The sequence below is a fragment of the Coloeus monedula genome (assembly GCF_965178545.1).
Source record: "Coloeus monedula genome assembly, chromosome: 6".
NCBI classification, from domain to species: Eukaryota; Metazoa; Chordata; class Aves; order Passeriformes; family Corvidae; genus Coloeus; species Coloeus monedula.
Genome location: NC_138786.1, coordinates 47,988,561 through 48,010,594, shown reverse-complemented (window position 1 = coordinate 48,010,594; position 22,034 = coordinate 47,988,561). Strand labels below are relative to the sequence as shown.

General features: G+C 40.8%; 2 protein-coding genes across 2 annotated transcripts in view; one reads left to right on the top strand and one right to left on the bottom strand.

The window, feature by feature from the left end:
* NRDE2 (NRDE-2, necessary for RNA interference, domain containing) overlaps positions 1 to 12,092 on the top strand; it is a 30,999-nt gene extending 18,907 nt beyond the window's left edge. Inside the window, exons 10-14 of the mRNA XM_082283788.1 lie at positions 229 to 615; positions 1,778 to 2,706; positions 4,910 to 5,048; positions 8,447 to 8,518; positions 9,172 to 12,092. Coding sequence (XP_082139914.1) covers positions 229 to 615; positions 1,778 to 2,706; positions 4,910 to 5,048; positions 8,447 to 8,518; positions 9,172 to 9,297 — 1,653 coding nt within the window. The 3' untranslated portion in view covers positions 9,298 to 12,092. The remainder of the gene's footprint in view (positions 1 to 228; positions 616 to 1,777; positions 2,707 to 4,909; positions 5,049 to 8,446; positions 8,519 to 9,171) is intronic.
* A 623-nt stretch (positions 12,093 to 12,715) lies between these two features.
* Positions 12,716 to 21,398, bottom strand: PSMC1 (proteasome 26S subunit, ATPase 1). The gene is made up of 11 exons (XM_082283087.1): positions 21,329 to 21,398; positions 20,908 to 20,961; positions 19,973 to 20,069; positions 19,451 to 19,575; positions 18,782 to 18,967; positions 18,459 to 18,587; positions 17,461 to 17,557; positions 17,088 to 17,277; positions 15,895 to 16,046; positions 13,729 to 13,883; positions 12,716 to 13,014 (listed from the first exon to the last, which is right to left on the bottom strand). Exons 1-11 carry the CDS (start codon positions 21,329 to 21,331, stop codon positions 12,880 to 12,882), a joined length of 1,323 nt encoding a protein of 440 aa, XP_082139213.1. The 5' UTR covers positions 21,332 to 21,398; the 3' UTR covers positions 12,716 to 12,879.
* Positions 21,399 to 22,034: the final 636 nt, after the last annotated feature.

Here is a 22,034-nt window from a genome sequence, read left to right as displayed (position 1 = left end):
GCTCACAGGCAAAGAAATCTCTTGACAGCAAATTTACAGTCTGACTGGAGAAACAGATTGTTTGTTTAACTTGTCCGTTTTTAATTTAAATGACATTCTGATACCATTTAATAGTAATTCTAAATCATATTGATTTGAAAAAGTTCTTTAATTATATAAATTATGGATTTGCTGCTTTTATTTGATTGCATAAATTAATGGAATTTGTTTTAATTTCGGTTTTTTTAGGTGTTATTTGATGATCTTGGACCATCTTTAATCCGTCTTTCTAATCCAAGGCTTCAGCATCAACTATTGTACTCTTTTTTGCAATTCCTGGGAGTTCCATGTACAAGTAAACCTTTTCCTTCCAGTCTCTATGTTGCCATGGATGAAAATAACATCTTTGACAGTGTGCTTTATGATGATAAACCACTGACTTCTGTTGATTTTCCACTTTCTGGATTCAACAGTATTGGTCATATGGATACTATGTTACGAGGCAGGCATCAGATAGGCCGCTGTAAAGAAGGAGAGGAGTTCATACAGAATGTCTTCCAAGTTCTGTCCCAGATATTTACAGGAAAGGAAAAATCTAACCTGGCCATTTGTTGGCTACAGTATGAAATATCTAAGGTAATGAAGAGTCTGCATATAATCAATTTTGTGATGTGTGGCTTTCTTCTGTTTTAATGTTTATATTGAATTTAAATAAATTTTCATGCAAGTTGTCTTGCAGACAATCATTTGAAATATTCAAATCGGGAAATGCCAGTTAAGATTGCACAAGGGGAAAAAAAAGCAAAAACCCCTTTTCTTCAGTGCATGTTACAGGGTGGCATGCTTGTAGCAAACTATTTTAAAGTTTTGGATAAATGTTATTATATGATACATTGTAGGCTGGGCAGGAATCACTGCAAGGGGTTTTTTACAGTGCAAAATGAGTCAGCCACGTACTGCTAAATGAATAATCCCTGATACCATAACAAAAACACCTATCCAGAAACTTTCTGCCTCCTATACAAGTTACTTTTGTAGTGTTCTTGAAGGATATAACACCATATCACTTTCCCCAACTCTGGCAGTGTCCAAGGCCAGGTTAGATAAGGCCTTGAACAGTCTGGTGTAGTGTGAGGTGTCCCTGCCTGCAGCAGGACAGGTTAGGACTAGATAATCTTCAAGGTCCCTTCCAACCCTCAGAATTCTGAGATTCTGTGCATATGGGTTTATTCAAGTAAAACTTCTCTAATAAATGCCCACAGAAGGGCAGAGGTTCCAGGTTGCCTTTCTAGTTCTTAAGAAAGTTTGATACTGTGTTTCCTTATGGGTAAGCTCACCCTCTCTTACCTCACCACTACCTGACAAGAAGATCTCATGTCCTGTAGTCTTCCCATCCAATCTCCACATTTGTCTGTTAGCATGTTCCTGATGTGAAAAGCTACTTGGGTTTATTTGTGGTAGTCATAAGCTACATCATTTTTTTTCCTTTTCTCAACCATCACAAGTTAGCAGCTCTGTGTTTGAGCAGCTGACCTTTTAAAAGAGTGAAGTTTGATATTATTACTTAATGTCAGCAGCAGGAGTAAGAATGATAAACCTTTGTAATTTACTGTGTTGGAGGGAGCCGACAACAGGCAGTTGTGACAACAGTATTCAGTAGCAACAGATCTGGCTGGTGGTAAAATATGAAACAATATGAAAACAAAATACAGTAATGAAATAAAAAAATTGCTGTGAAGGTTTTTTTTTCCTTTCTTCCATCCCTCTCAAAATATGCTCTGTTTATTTTCTCCTGCAGGTAATTCAGTGTCTCCAAGCAAAAAAGAAAAAGAAGCTAAAAGCACAAGGGAGGAAGAGTAAAAAGTTGGCCAAGAATTTCCTTAAAGCACCTGACAACCGAAACAACCTTTGTCTCTGGAAACTTTATGCATACCTAGAGTGGCTGCTTGGTAACACAGATGATGCCAGGAAGGTGTTTGACACAGCTCTTTGCACAGCAGGCACAGGAGGATTGAAGAGTGCCCAGCTCTGCAGCCTCAGCCTGCTTTATGCTCAGCTGGAAGTGGAACTGCTAGAAAGTACAGAAGGAGCTGTTATGTCACGTGCTGTTCACATATTGACCAAATTGACTGAAAACGGACCATATGTGCCCTATAGTGGACAAGTGTTATCTGTGAATGTCTTGAAAGCTCGTAAAACATATGAGCATGCACTGCAAGATTATTTAAGTAAAACACCAGTTTCTGATCAGGATCAGGTCAATGATACTGATCAGCTGGTTAACCTGGTTGGTTGTTATGCACTGTTCCAGTATTTGACTGTTGGGATTGATGCTGCAGTATTAATTTATACCCAGGCTTCAGAAAAACTTGAAGCTTCTGGTTCACAGAAATGTGAAAATACTGGAGAGAATTTTGGCATTCTAAATTTTCCCACTGCTCTTGAAGCTGTCACACTGCTGCATACAAATTTACTGAGATTCCACATGAAAATTAGTGTTTATCCTTTGAATCCCCTTCGAGAGGCACTAATGGAGGCTCTGAAACGGTATCCTAGCAACCAATCTCTTTGGAGGTCATACATCCACATCCAGAGGAAGTCTCACAGTGCGAGCAAAGCACGAAGATTTTTTGATAATGTCACAAGGTCTTCTAACTCTTTAGAGCCATGGCTGTTCGCAATCCAAGCAGAGCAGATGAGAAAAAAACTCACAGAGAAGGTCCAGAGGTAATACCTTGCAGCTCCTTACAATTACACTTTTTTGAATCTGTCTAATCACCTAACAGAGGAGAGAAAATGCTATCACAGTTCTCATTTTTCAGATGAAGAAGCTGTAGCCTAGAGGTTTTTTGTTCAAGACCGAACAGGGAGTCAGTGGCAGAATCTTGAACAGAATTGGAGCCCTGGGTGATAGCCTTATGTCCTTTCTACTGAGCCAGATTGTATTTGAATTTGTTTGATTACTTGCTACTGGCATCAGGATGATACACTTTACTTTAAGGAATTATTAAATAACTAAGCCTGCTTAGATGGTCAAGATAGACACTGTGAGCTTAGAAACTGCTGTATTTTAGTACTACAGCAATAAAGAGCATAATACAGAGAGCTACGCTGCAGTTTCTGTCTGAGCTGGCTGCCCTACTTTACTCCTGAATCACAGAATACAGTTGTGGCAGATCTGTTTCCATAGTGAGTCCTTGAGAGTTCAGTTTTCATATGGGGCTGTTACTAGGTAGAAGAGGCTGAAAATTCTATGAATTCACAGTGGTCTTTGCTCAAATTTTTTGCTCCTGAGAAAGGTGAAAAGGGTAGGAGATATGGGGAACAAGGTACATGTTCATTCCTAGAGCTCAGTCTCTTAACTGTTGTCTTCTCATTGTTTGGAGCTACGTATCCACTGCTACCTACGTATCTCCAGTGACATCGACAGCTTGGTTGGTTGTGTCTGCACATAGCAACAGATTTCTAGGGAAGAGTTACCTGGAAGTTTTACATAGCTGTAAGCTCACAATATTCACACTTGGTGAAATGACATAATTATCAGTATATTTGCAATTATGGGGCATCCACTTCTTTGACTGCTGCAGACTGGCAGCAGGCATTCAGACATGCTAGTGACATTCCTGAGCTGTTACTACAATTTAGGATGACACAGACTAAGGGTTCTACAGCCACCAAATGTAAATGAAGATTGTACTTTGATTTTCTGTTAATTACAGATTAACGCTATGATAGGTTTTCATTATTGTTACTTGGAACTGAAAATTTCAGAATTATTTTCTCAGTGACGTTGAGTTCCTTTCCAGATTGTTCACTGCTAGTAAAGCCTTTCCTATACATTATATTTATAAGGAATAAGTTGGGTGTTGCAAGAGCAGAGCTGAACTACTGCAGCAGGGAGACAAGTGGCCTGTCAGTCATGCATAAAACTAATGTTTTGTGATGTTGTGACAAAATAAGAAAATGTCTGTGCTATGTCTGACTATTTCATATTCTGGTTTGTGTTTCTGCTTAAGTGCATGGAATTCAGATGAAAAAATGAACATGAAGGGTAAAACAGGAACATTCGTAAGTCAGTGTTAGGTACAAGGCTTCAAATGTTTGACTACATGCAGAGTAGGTTACATAATATTCCCTTATGGCAAAGGTTAAGATGAGAGGGAAAATTACTTGAAAGGCACATGAGAAAAAGAGACAGCTTAGGAGCCAAATGTTAATGGGGAGTGGAACAAGCTGACAGGCTAAAAGAACATACACAGGCAAGTGATGTTGCCATCAGTGCTCCAGTCTTTTTTTTCAAGCTCAAGCATCAAAAGTAAGCCAGTCTGTATCAACTGTAGAAGGAAATCAGTGCTTTGGTGAAAACTACATACCTTCTTTTGTGTTCTGCCTGGAACTTAGGGGATTTGAATCTCTGGGTGAAAATTACTGTTGTAATTGTGGTTGAAATCCAGAGTTGTAATTTTGACCTTGATCAAAGACCAATGTATGGCCTTATAAAAGTGAGGGGTAAATTTGAACAAACTTGCCTGGGCACCAGAAGAAGATGTGCTGATCCAGACTTGAATTTCTTTTGAGCTGCTGTGCCAAGCTTAGAATGATCTTGGAGGTAGACTAAGACGTTTTAAGATCATATGATAGTGGATTATCATGTTCAAAGATAAATGATTTTTGAACATGCTACATGAATTTTCAAAAAATATTAATTTATATTTTTTCCCTAATTTTCCTATTTAGAAATGTGTTGATTTCATTAGCAAGTTCTAAAAATCTGGTTTATAACATTGAGTTTATAGCATGAATTACCAAAGCCTGGCTATATACGGTGCTGTGAACAGACAGTACATTGTTCTTTACCCCTTCTTACCTGGATGTGGTCCCTTGGCTTAGGTTTAAAGGACTGTTGTTTCTTCTCTCCTCTGTGTTTCAGGGCAGATGTTGGTGAAATACACTGTACTATTCCTGAAACTGGATTAACAAATCGGATTGTAGCTCTATTTGAACATGCAGTTCAGAGTGAAAATGGTACCCATTGTCCACTGCTGTGGAGAATGTATTTGAACTTTATGGTAAGAAGAGTATCAGTTTTGTTTTGTTTTGGAATTCTCACAAGCACGGCTGGAATACTGCTTAGGAAAATGAATACTAAATGCTGCCATGCTTCTGTGATTTGCAAGGTGATATATTTGAATTGTACTGCTCCTAATTGTTGGGAACATTAAGGAAAAGGTAATTCATGTGGATTAGGAGTAATAGCTTCTGACAGTGTAGTCTTAATACAGATGCAGACATTGTGTCTGTCATCTTACACAGATAAAAAGTGTGTCATAAGATATCAATAGATGTCAAGCTGCTTGCCAGTGGAGTAGATGCTAGCATATATTGGTGAAGGAATTTGCACTTCCTGTTGAACTTTGAAGTTCCTGTCAGCTGATTTCTTCATTCCATTGTGATCCCTTCTGGATGGCAACATGACCCTCGGGTGTATCAGCCACTCCTCTCAGTTTTGTGTCATCTGCAGGATTGCTGAGAGTGTACTCTGCACCATTAGTCAGATCATTAATGAAGCTGTTAAATGAGATTGGTCCCAATTAGTGTCCCCCAGGGTACTGCTAGTCACTGACCTGCAACTAGACTTGATCCATGGATCACCACCCTCTGGGCCCAGACTTTGTGACAGTTTTCTCACTGTCTGTGCATCCAGTTCTTTTGTCAACTGCTTATTTAGGAGCTCTTACAGGAGACAGTATCAAAGGCCTTACTGAAGTCCAGATGGACAATGTCCACTGCTCTCCCCTTATCCACCAGGCCAGTCATTTAATCATGGCAGTTTATTGAGTTGGTCTGTCATGAGCTTGAGTGAATTCACAGTCTGCTGCTGAGTTTCTTTTCATTCACGTGCCTGGAAATAGTTTCCAGGGTTGGCTGCTCTGCCACCTTCCCAGGGCACAAGGTGAGGCTGACCAGCCTGTAGTTCACTGCATACTCCTTTTTCCTCTTCTTGAAAGCAGGAGTGATGTTTTACTTTCTTCAGTCTTTGGGTGCTTCTCCCAGTTGCTGTGATCAGTCAAAGATTGTCAAGAGTGACCTCTCAGTGACATCTGCCAGCTCCCTCAACACTTGAGGTTCAGTCCACATGCAAAATAAATGCATGGTAGGCAGAACATAGCTATAGCTTCTATAACTTGCCTTCAATTTTGACAGTCTTTTGAAACTTAAAAGCTGCATATAAAAGTTCTGTTAACTGGTGTTGCAGTTCAATGCTAAAAAGCAATAATATTTGTTTCTTCCATAATTCCCCATGGAAGTACATAAATAAAATCTTATAGTCTGCTTTGCTATCTTGGTTTTCTGGCTTCTCCAAAGTACAATATGGAAGATGAAAACACTATGGTAACGACTTTCATTTCCCAGTGTTACTCCTCTGTTCACATCCCCTGGTGTAATGAGTTGTCAGAGGGGGATCCAGAAGGCTGTGAAATACAGAGGAGGCAGGGGAAGGAGAGATCTTGTTTTGTGTTTGAGAAGATCTCTTGCATGAGACTGTTAATTGTAACCATTTCTACATAAATACTTGCTTGTAAATATTTTATACAACTTTCTTTATAGGAATGTACAACTGAATTACTGCTATTCTTTACAAACTAATAATGACACCCCAGTATGCATAAATGCTAAAGATCACCCATTATGTATTTTATCACTAGTGCTTCATTTGTGGAAGATACCTTTTCACAAGAACAACAAGGAGTATTTACTAGATGCTAATAAGATGGAGGAAAATACTGTTACAGTAATAGCTTGGAATAACATTGTTTAGAGAAGCAAAATCAATTAGAAATATTAAAATTTTCAGATATAGTCATAGAAGAACTTGTGATTGTTCAGTATTACACTAAGTTCTGTAGATCTCTCTGTTTTCTCTTTGCTGATGAAACATGGGTTGTGGACAGTGATATGGGCTGGACTCTGGCTGAACTGCCAGGCTCAAAGGCTTGTAGTCAGCAGTATGAACTCTGCTGCAGGCCAGCCACTGGTGCTGTACCCCAGGGATTGATACTGAGACCAGTGCCCTTTAACATTGTCGGTAATGATCTGGATGATGAGAGTCTGTACCATCAGCAAGTTTGCAGCTGATAAAAATCAAGAGGAGTGGCCAAAGCACCATGTTCTGCTCTTGGTCTGTCCAGGCTCCTTTTGAATAGCCAAGAACCATGAAAATGAATGAGGGGTTGGAGCATGTGTCATACAGGGAGAGGCTGGGGATTTCCGGTCATTCATCTTGGAGAAGTGAAGGCTCCTGGAAGATACTGTCAAAGTATGGAAATACCTCATAAGAGGGTGTGAAGACAGCCAGAATCTTCTCAGTGCTGCCTCGTGACAAGACAAGAGGCAATAGCCACAAGATTAAATATGTAAAATTCCATTCAGACATGAGAAAAAGCTTTTTTACTGGGAGGGTGATGAAACACTGGAATAGATTGTCCAGAGGTTATGTAGTCTCCAACCATGAAGATACTCAAAACCCAACGGGATGTGGTTCTGAGCAGCCTGCTTTTGCTGATCCTGCTTTGAGCAGAGGGCTTGGAGCAGATGGTCTCCAGAGCTTCCTTCCAACCTCCGCAATTCTGTGAAAAAGGCAGAGGCAGGACACTACTGAAAGCTCTTTGCAGAGCTGCAAAAGAGTTCCTAAATTCCAAGAACTGACAATTCTGATTTTTAGCAGCAGTAGAAAGAAAAGAAGAAAACATAAACTCATTATGAAAGACTTCTCCAAATATCACAAAATATTTAGTGTATTTTCAGTATTCTGAAATTAGTGGGTTTTTTTGGTTTTGCTGTAAAAACCCATTTGTTAAGTGTTCTTTAAAGTATCTCAATTCAAAATATTTCTTCACAGGAGATTGTAATTATTTCTACCTGTAACTGGGATGACTGAAGCTAAGGGACTGTTCAGTACTCTGACCTCTGCTGCCTTTCTCTTTCTAAACTTCATGATAGCTGTGTGCTCTGTACTTGTATCACATAGTTAAATGGGTGCTTTCAGGAAGAAGTTTTAACTCCTTCCAAACAGTTGCTAATTTTTCATATCCATTTTTGTATGGAAGGAAGTTCAGCTGTACCAAACTGCTGCTGAGTAAGAACACGTATGTACACGATTTGCACTGCTGAGTATTACTGTCAAATCTAGGCAAAGGCACTGACTTGAACTGAAATACTCAGCAGAGGCTCTTTCTGTGAGTCCTTGTTCTCCTACTTGTCTTTAAAGTAAAGCCCTGAAACTCCTTTAAGATGTCAGAGGAGTGTAACCTGACAAATTGCATAGCTACCACAGTGTATAGTAAAAAGGAGTTCACAACAGAAGAACACTGAGCTTTTCAGCAATCATTTCTTTCTCTCAAAAGTAATTGTTTCAATATTTCAGCTATTACTGCACTAAAGTATGAACATTTTTTTTATCACACAGGCTTCACTAGGAAAAAAAGAAAAAAGTAAAGGGTTGTTTTATAAAGCCCTTCAAAACTGTCCTTGGGCAAAGGTAAGCACAGAAAACAGGTAAACTTGTCATCATACTTTAATTTTTGAAGTTCTGTATTTGAAAAAAAAAGTTAATCTTTAGTAGTTGTTGTAAGGACTTAGATGCAAATGAAAGGAGAGGTTTCTGAGGAAGTAATGTTAGGATTTTCTGCAAATAAGAGATGCATCTTAAATGGAAACAGGGTCAGTAGTCAGTGCTGTTTGTGTTTCAGGACAGGCAGGTGTTGCATTGAGGCACAGCAGTAGTAAATCCTGTGTGATCTAGAAATGACTGAGCCTTTCAGACTTTTATCATGAGCATGGTAGTATCAGAAATACACAGCCAAATAAAAAATTATTTATGTAATAATATATAAAATTATTTAGGAGAACCTGCAACTCCTCAGGTAATGTCTGTATGTGCTGCAAATGCTCCAGTGCCTCTTGACCTCCATTTTATCTTTTTGAATGAAGTTATTTAGTAAGAGTTGGAAAAGACTTGCTTAAACATCTACTTGGCTGTCACTTTAGAGTACTAATCCTGTTTGTATTACTTTAAAGAATACTTATATAAGAATATTTATGTTCTTGCTACAGAGTTGTTGCTGTTCACATATTTATACTGTGTTTCTTGCTAGAAAGGTTGCACAGAAAATGTTCTTGTTGTCTTTCCAGGTACTTTATATGGATGCAGTAGAGTATTTCCCTGATGATCTGCAAGAGACGCTCGATCTAATGACTGAAAAAGAATTGAGAGTGCGGGTACCTATGGAAGAGCTGGATCTGCTACTAGAGATTTAAAAGAAGATTGTAGCAGAGCAGAAAAAGTACAGAGGCTACTTCCAGAGCTAACAATTAGACCCATCTTTTTTCATCCAGGAACTCTGTTGGGACTTGGGTACTATGTACTTGGTATTTTTTTGTTGTTGTTAAATCTTTTATATAAATTCCTATCAAAATGGAGTTCTATCTGCAAGTATTCTGGAATCAAGAACTGCAATTTGCCTACAGTAATGGATCCATTTCTCTGAAGTATTGCTGGCTCCCACAGAAGGATACCCTCTTTAAATAGCCTCCTGTTGAAAGTTGCCTGCATTTCTTATTCTGTTGTTTGAAATTACATTCCCTAGGGTTCAGAAGAGGTTCAGTACATGCCAGCTATGACTTGGTGAGCAGCACAGGAAATAAACATCTGCCAAATGGATGCTCCACTGTCCTCCAGTTGGCAGACTTCAGTAATCTCCTTCAGCTTGGTATGCCTGGTAACTACCCAGTCAAACAGCCATTACATCTGTACATTACAATCTGTATATACGCTGTGAGTAAAAAAGTAAATTTTTTGTTTGGGCAGGCACCTGTTTTGCTGTGCTTTGACAGATGACTATTTTAATATAAATATTTATGAAAAGTACACCTGAATATTTGAAAATTCAAAAGTAACTTGTTTTTCATTTGTTAATTTAATAGAACTCTGAGTGTATTAAAAATGAAAATGTGTCCGTAATGCATCTCTGAGCAGCTCACTTCTAAACAAATTTTTGTAATTGATTACTTGCCTTTGACCCAAATCCAGGCAATTGTCGTAAGAGAAGTGGAGGTTTGATCTGTACTTGATTCTCATCAAAGAAGGCCCAGTCTTCTATGATTGTTTAAAAAGCAGTTTATATTCCAGGAGACTTTAAGCAAGCTCCTAGAGAAGTAATAAGAAATGTGGTAACAATTTAAAGATACAATTATGTTATACATTTATTTTGTAAGACAGAATATGCTGAAATATGGAAAGGACTGTTTAGCTCAGAAACTGGATTTTCATCTGAAACAAGCATACCTGCAGCCACTGAATACCCAAAACTGCTTCAGAGGCTTTTCATGAGAAAACTAAATATCTAACTAAACTGCTGTCACTAGCAGCACTAAAGCAATTGGGATCATCCAGCAGGTGAGATCTGGTTACACATGAAACTATGTCTGGACAAAGATGTACAACTTCTGGCTTTGGTTTGCCACCATGATACAAGATACAATACGTTTTAGTTCAGGCTGCATTTCATTTATTCCTTTCTAAAATTATTTTAAATATTGCAGGGAATGTATATAATTTTAAATGATATTACAGCACTTCTGAAGAGCCTTATAATATTGATGTAGTTACAAGTGATGCTGGTTTTGCTGTGAAAGTAATTGATTAGACTTCGTGAAAAATATATAGTTTATTTTTAAAATCTATACTTCCTACAAAAATGACAGAACTCCTGAATTGGAAGTAGAAGTTACTCTGTACCCTGAACAGTAACATGACAAATTATGCCTGTGTTTGTTTATGCTTTCCCATCACAGCAGAATGCCATTTCCTCTAAAGCCCTGAAAGGGCCATGGAGAAGGGAGAGGCTTGATTGTGCTGCTGCCCAGGTTGGGAGGGAAAGATCATCTGGTCCAACCTTTTGTGGGACAAGTAGCCTAGATGAGATTAACTAGCTCTCTTTCCAATCACATTAGAAAACTTCCAGTGATGACCTCTGTATCCATCACTTTTCTTCCATGCATCCTGTCCCAAGTCCTTTCCTTTGCAGAGTTTCTCCCAAAGCAGCAGCTGGGCTGTTTCCTTCATTTGAATGGTCAGAGGCTTCCTGGAGCAAGTCCTGCTTTTTAATTCAGACTCCAGTAGCTTTCCTGTCCTTGTGGGGGATATACTTGCTGTTCACTTTCTCCTGATATTTATTACTTTCGTCTTGATGTTCAAGTTCAGAAACTTTGGTCCAAGTGGTAGAAGTAATTCTGCTGCAAAAGCTTAAGAACTGAATTTTCAAACTTGTATGTTTTTCAGTTCCTGTGGTGGCAGACAGGGTACTAGAACAGAGTCCTTGGGTTCATTTAATGCAGTGCAGCTGCTCTTCAGGGAGCTGAACCCACCTCTTTGTGGCTGTTGCTTCGAGCCAGCAGTAACAGCCCTGTCCCAAATAAAAAGTGCCTTGCTTGCCACACATGTTGTAAAGTTCTTCAGCCCCTCGAGCAATGATGAGATCAACTGCCATGATTAGAAAGTGCAACAAAATCCCTAGCTTTTTGTGACCTTTCCAAGAACACAGATCTCCTAAGGTTTGTAAGAATGGGTAATAAAACTTGTTTTTCTAGCTCCAGATGAAAACCAATTCTATTTCAGGGTTTCTGTCATTCACATTAAATAAAGGGCTCCATTCATCTGTAGGGTTCATTTTTAACAATGGGCTACATAATTTTTACACAGAAAAATAGAATCCCTTGGCCCTGCTGCTACCACTGTTGTTGGAGCACTGGCAGTAAGCAAAGGCATTGCTCTGGGTATAACTCTCCACTGTCTGTTACTGGTCTGTGTTTGCTCCCACAGAAAGTTCCCAGAACAAAGACTGAATGTTGCATAACTGGTTTGCATGTGGAACTTTTGTATAAACATTAAAGATCACATGTACAACATTTGGAAATTAATTACTTAGAACTTGACAAACCCTTTACAGAAGTGTACTACCCAGGATACTTCATAAGGAGTATATGCATGACTACATCTGCTGAGCCAACAAACATCCAGCCCCCATGGGAATGGAGCTGCACAGATTTGTGTAGAGGGGAAGAATTCAAGGTTATGCTGTAGAACACCAAGCATGGGACGTGTAGTTAAGAGTTTCTCTGTGCACATCTGCTGCAAGACAGACCTGGCACCTCTAGCACTGGGGCTGGTGCCTTATGAGCACACATGTCCTGCCTTGGGCAGCATGGTGCTCCTACTACTATGTTGGTTCCTTTCAGAGACATTCTCTAGCTTGGATACTTACATAATGAACTGTAACCTTTTTGGGAAAAACAAATTTATAATCTTACAAGTACCCTATCCAAACATGTTTCGATGTTTAAGGTAAGATTACTAATGAGCATCCATCTTTCTCTCTTAAAAGCTGCAAGTGCTAGAGATGGGTACCTTTAAATTGTACTCAGTGTTACTCAGGGTTGCACACTTGTTGATTTTTGTGTATAAATGACTGATGACAATGAGGTTACTTAAAAGTGACTTGTCCTAGTTAGCCCCTAAAAAAAGATAAAAGAAGGTAATCAAGAACAACAGCAATTCTAGAGTAGTTGTAACAGACTGCCATGCCTCAGGAGAGTTGGGGCACCAGCATTTGTTCTTGAAAGTAAGTCAGAGAATACAACAGTTCCATGTAAACAGCAGACTTTGCCACCAAAACGGTTCAATTCAAATAAATGTTTTATTGGGAGGTGAAGAGTTACACTGACTGAAAACTCACAGCCCACCAGCTTTCAACCTGTTCATGAATGCAAACTAGCTGCGTGGTTTTACAAGACTCTCATCAACACAGAGAGTTCTGTATAGTTCCCAAAGAGACAGATGACTTAAAGATACAGTCCCTCAGGGGTTCCCTCTTGCTTTTTATAGAGAACATTCTCTTTAGACTTTTTGAAATCTTCATTTGTTACTTTCATTCTCCGTTCTCTCAAAGCCATCAATCCAGCTTCTGTACAAATTGCCTGCAACACAGAAAGCAAGAATAGTTACAGGTTCTGTGCAACCCCTTCAAGCCACACCCTCAAAGGCAGCTGCATCTTCCTACTGCTCTGGTAACTGTAGAAGTGAGGAGTGTTAACAAAATCTACATTCTGAAGTTTGATACTGTTCTGTAGAAGTGAAGCAGGCTGGATAAAGGCAGATGAGTGTGTCCAAAAGGACAGAGGTAGTCAAGAGTTACACATCCCTGACAGAAAGGCAGCTTTGTAAGAACAGTAATTTCCCTTGTGCAAGGAAAGACATGCCCAGCTGTGTGATCCTTCTACAGGGACCTGAGGGTTGTGTCATCTTGGTTTGAGCTCATGAGTGTGGTAACTGTAGCAAGGCCTCTATCGGCTTTAAAAAGAACAGACTGGGTGTGGCTGAAGCTTCCTAATAAACAGTTACATTTTTATCTGCTTGCAGCCTAGTCCCTAAAAATGCTACTTATCCTGCACTATCTTAAGTAATGTTTAAGATACCTCGCACAAGAGTCCATATTCTCCTTAGAGTTTCTACTTTGCTACTTTAAAATTTCATATTCAGATAACACAGGTACATACTCTTACCACCACAAGCTACCTCACAATTAGGATTTTGATGATTTCCCATTTGTAAAGCAGAGCAAATAAAAAGATGCAGCAAAAATGAGATTTGATTTTTGCATTGAAGTATAAACAATGGTGATGTGCACTGACCTTAATATCTGCACCACTGAGATCATCTTTTGCCATAATCAGCTCATCCAAAGTCACATCATCTGCCAACGTCATCCTACTTGTGTGAATCTGAAAGATTCGTTTCTTCGTCTTCTCATCAGGTAGAGGGAACTCTATTTTCCTATCAATACGTCCTGTGCAAAAGAAAAATTCAGTCTTGGATTTTTTGCATGCAGCCGTTGGAAAGAGCAGGAAGAACACCTGACGGGTTTGACTGACAGTAACTGCTAAGCTGCAGCGTGTCCAGAGAAGGGCAATGCAGCTGGTGAAGGGTCTGGAGCACAAGTCACATGAGGAACATCGAAAGGAATATCTGGGGATGTTTAGTCTGGAGAAAAGGGAGCTCAGGGATGACCTTATCACCCTCTACAACTACTGGAAGGAGGTTGTAGCCAGGTGGGGGTTGGTCTTTTCACCGAGGAAACAGGTCAAGAGAAAATGGCCTTAAGTTCACATGGGGAGGTTTAGGTTGGATATTAGGAAAAATTTCTTCATGGAAAGGTTTGTCAAGTATTTGAACAGGCCACCCAGGGAAGTGGTGAAATCACCATCCCTGAAAGTGCTCAAAAGAGGTGTAGAAGTGGCACCTGGGGACATGGCTTAGTGGTGGACTTGGCCATGTTAGCTTAATGGGTGGACTCAATGATCTGAAAGGTTCTTTCCAACTTAAACAGTTCAATGATTCTTCCTGCCACAATGAATCATGACTTGGAGTAGAAAGTGAGGTCAGACTATTTGCAATGAACAGGAAGCTACTGAAGCTGAAAGATACCATGCTGCTGAAACAGCCTGTCATTGCAGGGAAGACACCCCTCACCTGGGAAACATGAGAAACCTTCCTTGAGTCATATACAAATACAAAAAATTGCACTGTCGCAGTACAGGGAAGTGTTAAAGAAATACTTAGGTTCTTGTAATATATTTTATTCTACACTTAGCTTACATTTAGCTTTGAACTTTAATTTTCTGCTGCATACGCACACAGAGAAGATAAATCACTGTGCCAACTTTAATAACTCGCCCTATTAAAAAAAACCTAAAAAACAAACAAAACCAAAACCAAACTGAGGAAGAAAGGTTTTGCAAAAATAGTTGGAAGTTGCTGCTTGCTGTTTCCTCTATGTCAGTAGGGACTCTGCATGTTCTGGTACCTGTTGTTTCAACTGAGCAATCTTTTAAAATGTGTTTTCCATCTCCAGATCCCTCCTTTTTTTCCTTTACAATGCCTTTTCTGAAGAGGGTGATGGTACCTCATAACACAGTCCAGATTATCATAAATCCAGACAATGGTAAATCAGTCCATCGAGCTGCTCTAAGTGCCCTGGTTGCTTCAGCAGTAGTTGTAATTTAAATACCTGATACACAGGTGTAGGAAGCTTCCTTCCAACAACTTCCAGATCATCTTAGCTCTCTTTCAGTACTGGCACAGTATTATCTCCTCTGTATTCTAACAGCACTAGGTCTGACCTGAAGGGTCTAAAGCTAAATGACGACAAAACCAGACCAAACACACACCTCAGCAACTTCAAACCATGGAAGTATTTCAGCTTATTCCATTGATCTCTGTGTTGTTTTCTACCTTCCAATTTAACAGACACCACAGACATACTGTGCCTTGGTACATTTTTAGTGGTCATTTGGAAATACTACCTGGGGGCCTGCTCAATGTGTAACACATGCATCTCCCTCACTCATCCCCCAAATGGCAGGAGTGTGCCAGGTCAGTAAGGAGCAGCCTGCATTCCTTGCACCGGAATCCAGGCTGTCTCTGGTGAGGCTTAGGCTCTCACCCCCAAAACACAGGTGGTGCTGCCCTGCCTTCCCCAGCTGCTGCAGGTGTGCTGCTGCTGCACACAGCCTCCCTTAATAATTACTTAAAATGGCTGTGCCATCTTAATAGAAAAGAAGAATATTCAAATTGCTTATGTATATGTAAAGAAATTAACAAGTTTCTTCTCTCCCAAAGATTTTTCTCCTATTTAGAATCTTGTGAATGGGTTCTGATTTTAACAGATGCAGCAGCATACATGAGAAGGTGAATAAGGACAAACTTGCAGTCTTTTTACCAGCCTGTGTTTGTCAAGTTAAGACAAGTCCCTTCACACAAAAAGTGGCTTAAGCATACACAGCAGGGAAGTCCCTTACCTGGTCTAATTAAAGCTGGGTCCAGTGTTTCTATTCTGTTTGTAGCCATGATAACTTTAACATCCCCCCGAGAGTCAAACCCATCCAGCTGGTTCAGCAGCTCCAACATCGTGCGCTGGATCTCTCTCTCACCCCCTGAATTTGAGTCATACCTTTAAGAAAAAAAAGCATAGTCAGAAAAAGCACTATGTAACTGCCAAAAAGGTATAAACAAAGGGGGGAGAAAAGTATTTTGTCTGTAAACATCCGTAAGAGATTTAAAAAAAAATTAATGTTTATCCATATAAACAAAATGCAGGTTTTCAGAATCGTGTTATGACAGCTAGGGAAGTAAAGAGACACTGAACTATTTTTGTAGTTGGGGAATGTAACAGCCATCATGTGAAGGAAATCTGTTCTTTTTCTATGTTTGTTATATATTTGGAAATATCTTTTCCCCACTAATAAAGTTAACATAAAAAAGGGAAAAACTTAATTCTTAAAAGCACAGACATCCATACATAAGGCAGCAGCTGATACTTTGGGCTAGTGGTACTTTGGGCTTATACTGGCACTTCGAGCTAGTTGCCATGTAGTAAACATGTACAAACACCTTTTTATTTATTTAAAGAACACTGACTACTTTAAAGACTATTTGCATTAGACAGTTCCAACAAGCCTAAAGAATTTTTGAAGTAATACAGTTTGGATATGGGCTGAACAAGAGTTTAGTGTGGCACAAGCAATGCTTCTCCATGACAAACACTGTAACTTTCTGTAAAATCCTCTCAGAGCAGAAGTATTTAGTCACCTACTCAAGAGGGAAACAACAAATGGATATATTCTATATTAAATATTCTGCTTTACTGTTGGATTACTAAAGCAAATTACTGTATACGGACTTGCAGCTAGAGGACCCCATATACACAGTGTCTCTGGCTTTGACACACTCTCTTAGAGATTCTGCCATGTAGCAAGACAACAGAGGTTGTCTCTGGTCATGTCTATTTAGTATGAAAAGGTTGTGATATACTGTGTTTCCATGGAAATTATTTGAAGTGTTACTTGTTACAAATGCTTACATCAAAACAGTATATGCAAATGGTAGCAGAGCAAAGAAACTGAGTCTCAGTATAGTTACAAAAGAAGTGTTTCTAGTAAAGCTTTGGTTGTGCTGGCAATCCCTATGTGTGAAGCAGAGCTCACAACTGCACCTCTTTGTACCGATGGCATCGATTTCATCAATGAAGACGATGGATGGGGCGTGCTCCTCAGCCACACGGAACAGCTCGCGCACGAGCTTGGGGCCGTCACCCAGGTACTTCTGGATGAGCTCCGAACCAACCACTCTCAGGAAGGTTGCAGAAGTTTGGTTTGCCACTGCTTTGGCGAGTAAAGTTTTGCCTGTTTTCAGTTGGAAAGAAATATTGTAATTAGTTTGCAGAGAAAGGAAAGAAAAAGAGAAGGAAAAAAGTGCCTTAACAAAACAGTTGTATGAAATTTGTGACAGACTTGGCAATGCTAACAAAAGTGTAAATTATTTTACTTGCGTTATCTCAGCACAAGTGTTAAATAACTGTAAAATACCTGTCCCAGGTGGGCCATACAGAATGACTCCTTTGGGTGGCTTTATACCCATCTCTTCATAATATTCCGGGTGGGTGAGAGGAAGCTCCACAGACTCCTGCAGCGTAAGAAACACAAACGTGTTTTTATAAGAGTGAGTGGTCTCCAACAAAGATCTGCAGGGATCTTCAGAACAGCAATAATGAAAGCAGTAAAGGCAAAAAGAACCTAACTGATTTCAAGCCAGACCTTAAAAAGCACGGCTTTCTGGTGCATCCATTTCAAAGGCAGACAATTACTCTATCTGCACAGGTCTTCCTATTGTTTCCACTTGATGTGTGGTAGAGCGGCAGTGAATGTTCCCCCTCCTCCATCCTCAGTGCATCATCCCAAATTTAGAACCCTGAACCCCAAACACTCATGGATGACCTTGGGGCCAGGGAACCCTTTATGAAAAGATGCTTTCTATAAAGAGTTACCAGATACTACAGATCAGTATTTTAAGAGCATTTGTGTTTTTAGACCCCTACCCAGAAAAATAGGGTCGAGTTTTAGCAAGGTTCAGATAGAGTTCTGCTGGTAGGGAAGAAACCAACCAACCCAACCCACCCCAACCAAACAACAAACAAATGCAAAAAAACCCCAATCAATCTCGGTCAGAGACTAAATCTTTAGACTGCACAGCATCAGACACTCAAAATAACCTCTGCAGTTTTTACAATTTAACTCTCATCTTACAACAACTGAAACTCTGCATGTTGCAAAGTAATAAGCTATAAGAGAGATTTTATGAGCACTGGGCTCTATGGGTTCCTGAGCGACTGTGAAAGGTTCTTGTGCACACAGCCTCTGGTGACCCACTTAAAAGACTGAGGTCCACAAGTCTGCCAAGTGAACTCTAATGAAGAAATGCCCCACAGAAAGACAAAGGACACCACTACAGGAACAGCAGCCAGTCCTGCTTTTTCCCTTAGCTCCTAGCACAACAGCTACATTTGTAAATGAGTACAACTGAATACCTTGATTTCTTGAATTTGGTTGTCAAGGCCACCAATGTCAGCATACGTTTCTTGAGGAGCTTTCTCTACTTTCATCACAGTCACTAAAGGGTCTGTGTCATCCATCAGAACTCCTATCACAGCATGAACCTAATTCAAGAATTAAGAGTTGTCAAAGAAGGCAAGCAGGATTATTAATACAAGCTGAAGTCTCATCCCTATGACCGCCTATTTAGGTGTGTGAAATAAACAGCATTCTCTCTCCTGTGGTCTTCAGAAAAAAAAGACCAGTTAAAAACAGTACAAGAACTTGCAAGAAACTTCATTTTATAAATACAACTCACCTTATGATTTAGCAAAACAGAGCAGCCTGGCTCTAGCAGGTCCTTGTCCACAAAAGACAGAATACTGACATAGTGTTCTGATCCCACTGATGTGGACACAATTGCGTGGTTGTCATCAATGATCTCCTCCAAGGTACCCACCGACATGGGTGTTCCTCTCAGATCATCCACCTTGGATCGTTCTTCCTGTTGTCAAGAAGAATCCAAGAAACAACTGAACACCACAGCCAAAACATTCTTGTACAACACTGGCTCAACAACTCAGACACAACATAGCAGAACCAGTCTTTCTTATTGTTATTTCACTGCCCCAAAAGGCATAACAGCAGAGGTCAGTAACAAAATCCACTATTATTTTAGTCCTACCCTATAGACACTATTTATATGGATGTAAATAACTAGAATCTTCTTTCACTGTTGATGGGTATCTGGGAGCTGCACTTTGATAGAGCATTAAGAAAATGAAAACTCATGTGGCTTCATCTGTAGTGATCTGTGCTTGGTCTAAAACAATTTAGCCAAATAATGAGGAATTGTGATAAACCTGATATGTTTGCATCAACTTGCACACTGATGGCACTTTATTTCCACTGCTTTGGTATGAAGTAGTTCACGTTAATTAAGAGCATTTACCGTAACATTAGAAGTAACAGTTCATTCAAACCTCACCTCTTGTTTTTCTTCCAAAGGTTTCATCTGTTCTTGATTTCTGATAAATTCTTCCTCCATTAAGAGGTAATCTTTAATTCTCTCCAATTTCAACAGCTTGAGTCTGCACTGTGTGTGAGGAGTCACTGTAACCAAAGCAGAATCACAGTATTTTAGAGCAAGTTTGACATGGTACCAACTAATCACTAATTCATTACTAGAAATCCTGCTTTATTTTCCTCACAGTAACTTCTACCTTACTTGTACCACTGTAATTCCAGGTGAAAAACAGATTTAATGTTTCCCCTGCATTCTTCCTCAGTTTAATTTCTCTCTCTCTCTCTTACCTGGGAATTCAGGGGCTGCATCTTGCAAAACAATAATCTTTATTCTATGGAGGGCTTTTCTACATTAATTAAAAATAAAACTATATTTGACTTTGTGCCAGTGACCTCCACAGAGCCAGATCTTGAGGAGAGAAGAGCTCTGCACTTCCCAAAAAGCGGACAGTCCGCAGCTCTGCAGGGGAGGAAGAATGCTTACCCAGGGGGAGTTTGCTGGCAGCATCTGGTCCCTTAGTCTTCTTCTTCTTTTTCCCCACTCTGGTAGGAACTGGAGGTTCATATTTCTTCTTCTTATCCTTATTCATAAAAAGAATTCCATAAGAAGACAAAGAAATCAGGATAATAACAAAGAAACAACACACACAGGTGGTTAAGTGCACAGACTAAAAGAGAGCTCAAGGTGAAAGACTTCATAACAAAACTTTCTCCTTATGATCTGTAGCGAGAAGCCCAAAAGAAATATGACTCTTATTTCTCAGGAAAGTTGAAGAATTTCTTCTCCTGCTTATTTTACACCCCTCTTTCTAATTTAGACTCTGCCAGTTTTCAGGGAGTATAGAACATGGAAGGCTCACGACTGAAGTAAATCACAAACAAAATGAATAGATGAGACAATAAGGAAAATATTGAATCTCCACCCTTCTGCTGCACTCTAATCAGTAAGTAACACACATTCAGTTTCCCAGCCTAGACTGCTTGCTGAGTACACTGTACTTCCAGCTCCAAATAAGACCAGAGAGGCCTCTGATGTCCCACAATGTGAAGTACAGACCTATTGCAGATCATTGTGTGGTATCACTTTCAAGCCAATAACAGTTCCTTTAGTGACAGCTTGAAGGCAACTAGTCTTTCCTAACCCTGACACATTTATACTTCTATTTTTTAAAAAAAAACACGTCACCGTCAAGAAATTTCAGATTTTCTTAAGCTCCCTTTTCTATTTATGAACAACAACTGTTTTCCCCAATGTGCACCCAGTAAAGACATTCATCAGAACCAGCAAGAGTGTAATTTTATGCAGTTCCAAAATCAAGAATAACAAAAAAAAGTAAATTAAAAAAGCTTATTGCAGCCAGGCTCCAATGCAACACACTTGTAGGTCATTCTGTAAGTATTTATTTGGGTTTCAGTTACCTTGTCATCCTTCTTGCTACCACCAGGACCATGTCCACCACTCTGACTTTGACCCTAGACAAAAGGTAAAAAACAAACGAAAAACCCTAAATAAGTGTACAGTTCTATAAATCGAGAAGCCTATGGGCACGTACAGAAATCCCATAACTGGATTTCTCCTATCTAAACAAAGCGATAACATATTCCAACTTATTGTCCAAAAATAAAAAGAAGTGTCCCGCCCGGCCCGGCCCCACCGCCCGCGCTCCCCCCCTCGCCGGGCCGCGGCCTGGAGGCGCCGGCGGTGACTCCGCAAAACGCCGGGCGCTGGCGGCGGAGCCTGAAGGGGCTCCCGTTGGGCGCCGCAAGCAGAGCCGCGCTGTGCCCCCCCGGGGCCGCGCTCGGTGCCGTCCCGGGCCGGGGCTGCCGGGGCCGCTCTCACCATCGCCGCGACCGCCCGGAAGCGCCCCGCACCGCAACGCTACGGGCCACGGCGGCCGCGTCACTACGGGCACCGGCGAGGGACAAGCGAGCGGGCGGGGCCGAGCGCGGGTCCCCGGCAGCCGCGCGCCTGTGGTGCCGGCAGGGGCCGGCAGAGGGCGCCATGTGCCCGCGGTGTGTGTGTGAGGGGCGCCGTGACCCCGCGGTGTCGGTGAGAGGGTGTAAGGGTGTGTGTGTGTGTGTGTGAGGGTGTAAGGGTGTGTGTGTGTGTGTGTGAGGGTGTAAGGGTGTGTGTGTGTGTGTGTGAGGGTGTAAGGGTGGAGGGAGTGTGTGTGTGAGGGTGTAAGGGTGGGGGGTGTGTGTGTGAGGGTGTAAGGGGGTGTGTGTGTGTGAGGGTGTAAGGGGGTGTGTGTGTGTGTGTGTGAGGGTGTAAGGGTGGGGTGTGTGTGTGAGAGAGTGTAAGGGGGTGTGTGTGTGTGAGGGTGTAAGGGTGTGGGTGTGTGTGTGTGTGAGGGTGTAAGGGGGTGTGGGTGTGTGTGTGTGAGGGTGTAAGGGGGTGTGGGTGTGTGTGTGAGGGTGTAAGGGTGGGGTGTGTGTGTGTGAGGGTGTAAGGGTGTGGGTGTGTGTGTGAGGGTGTAAGGGGGTGTGGGTGTGTGTGTGAGGGGTGCCGTGACCCCGCGGTGTTGGTGAGAGGGGGTGGGTGTGTG

What these genes read in the sequence shown, in the direction of transcription:
- PSMC1 (XM_082283087.1), bottom strand. An exon ending in CCCAGCTTTAATTAGACCAG is followed by an intron (nt 13,884 to 15,894) that starts GTAAGGGACTTC and finishes TCTTTTGCACAG; the next exon opens with GACGTATTGATAGGAAAATA. An exon ending in TCAGTGGTGCAGATATTAAG is followed by an intron (nt 13,015 to 13,728) that starts GTCAGTGCACAT and finishes TCTGTGTTGCAG; the next exon opens with GCAATTTGTACAGAAGCTGG.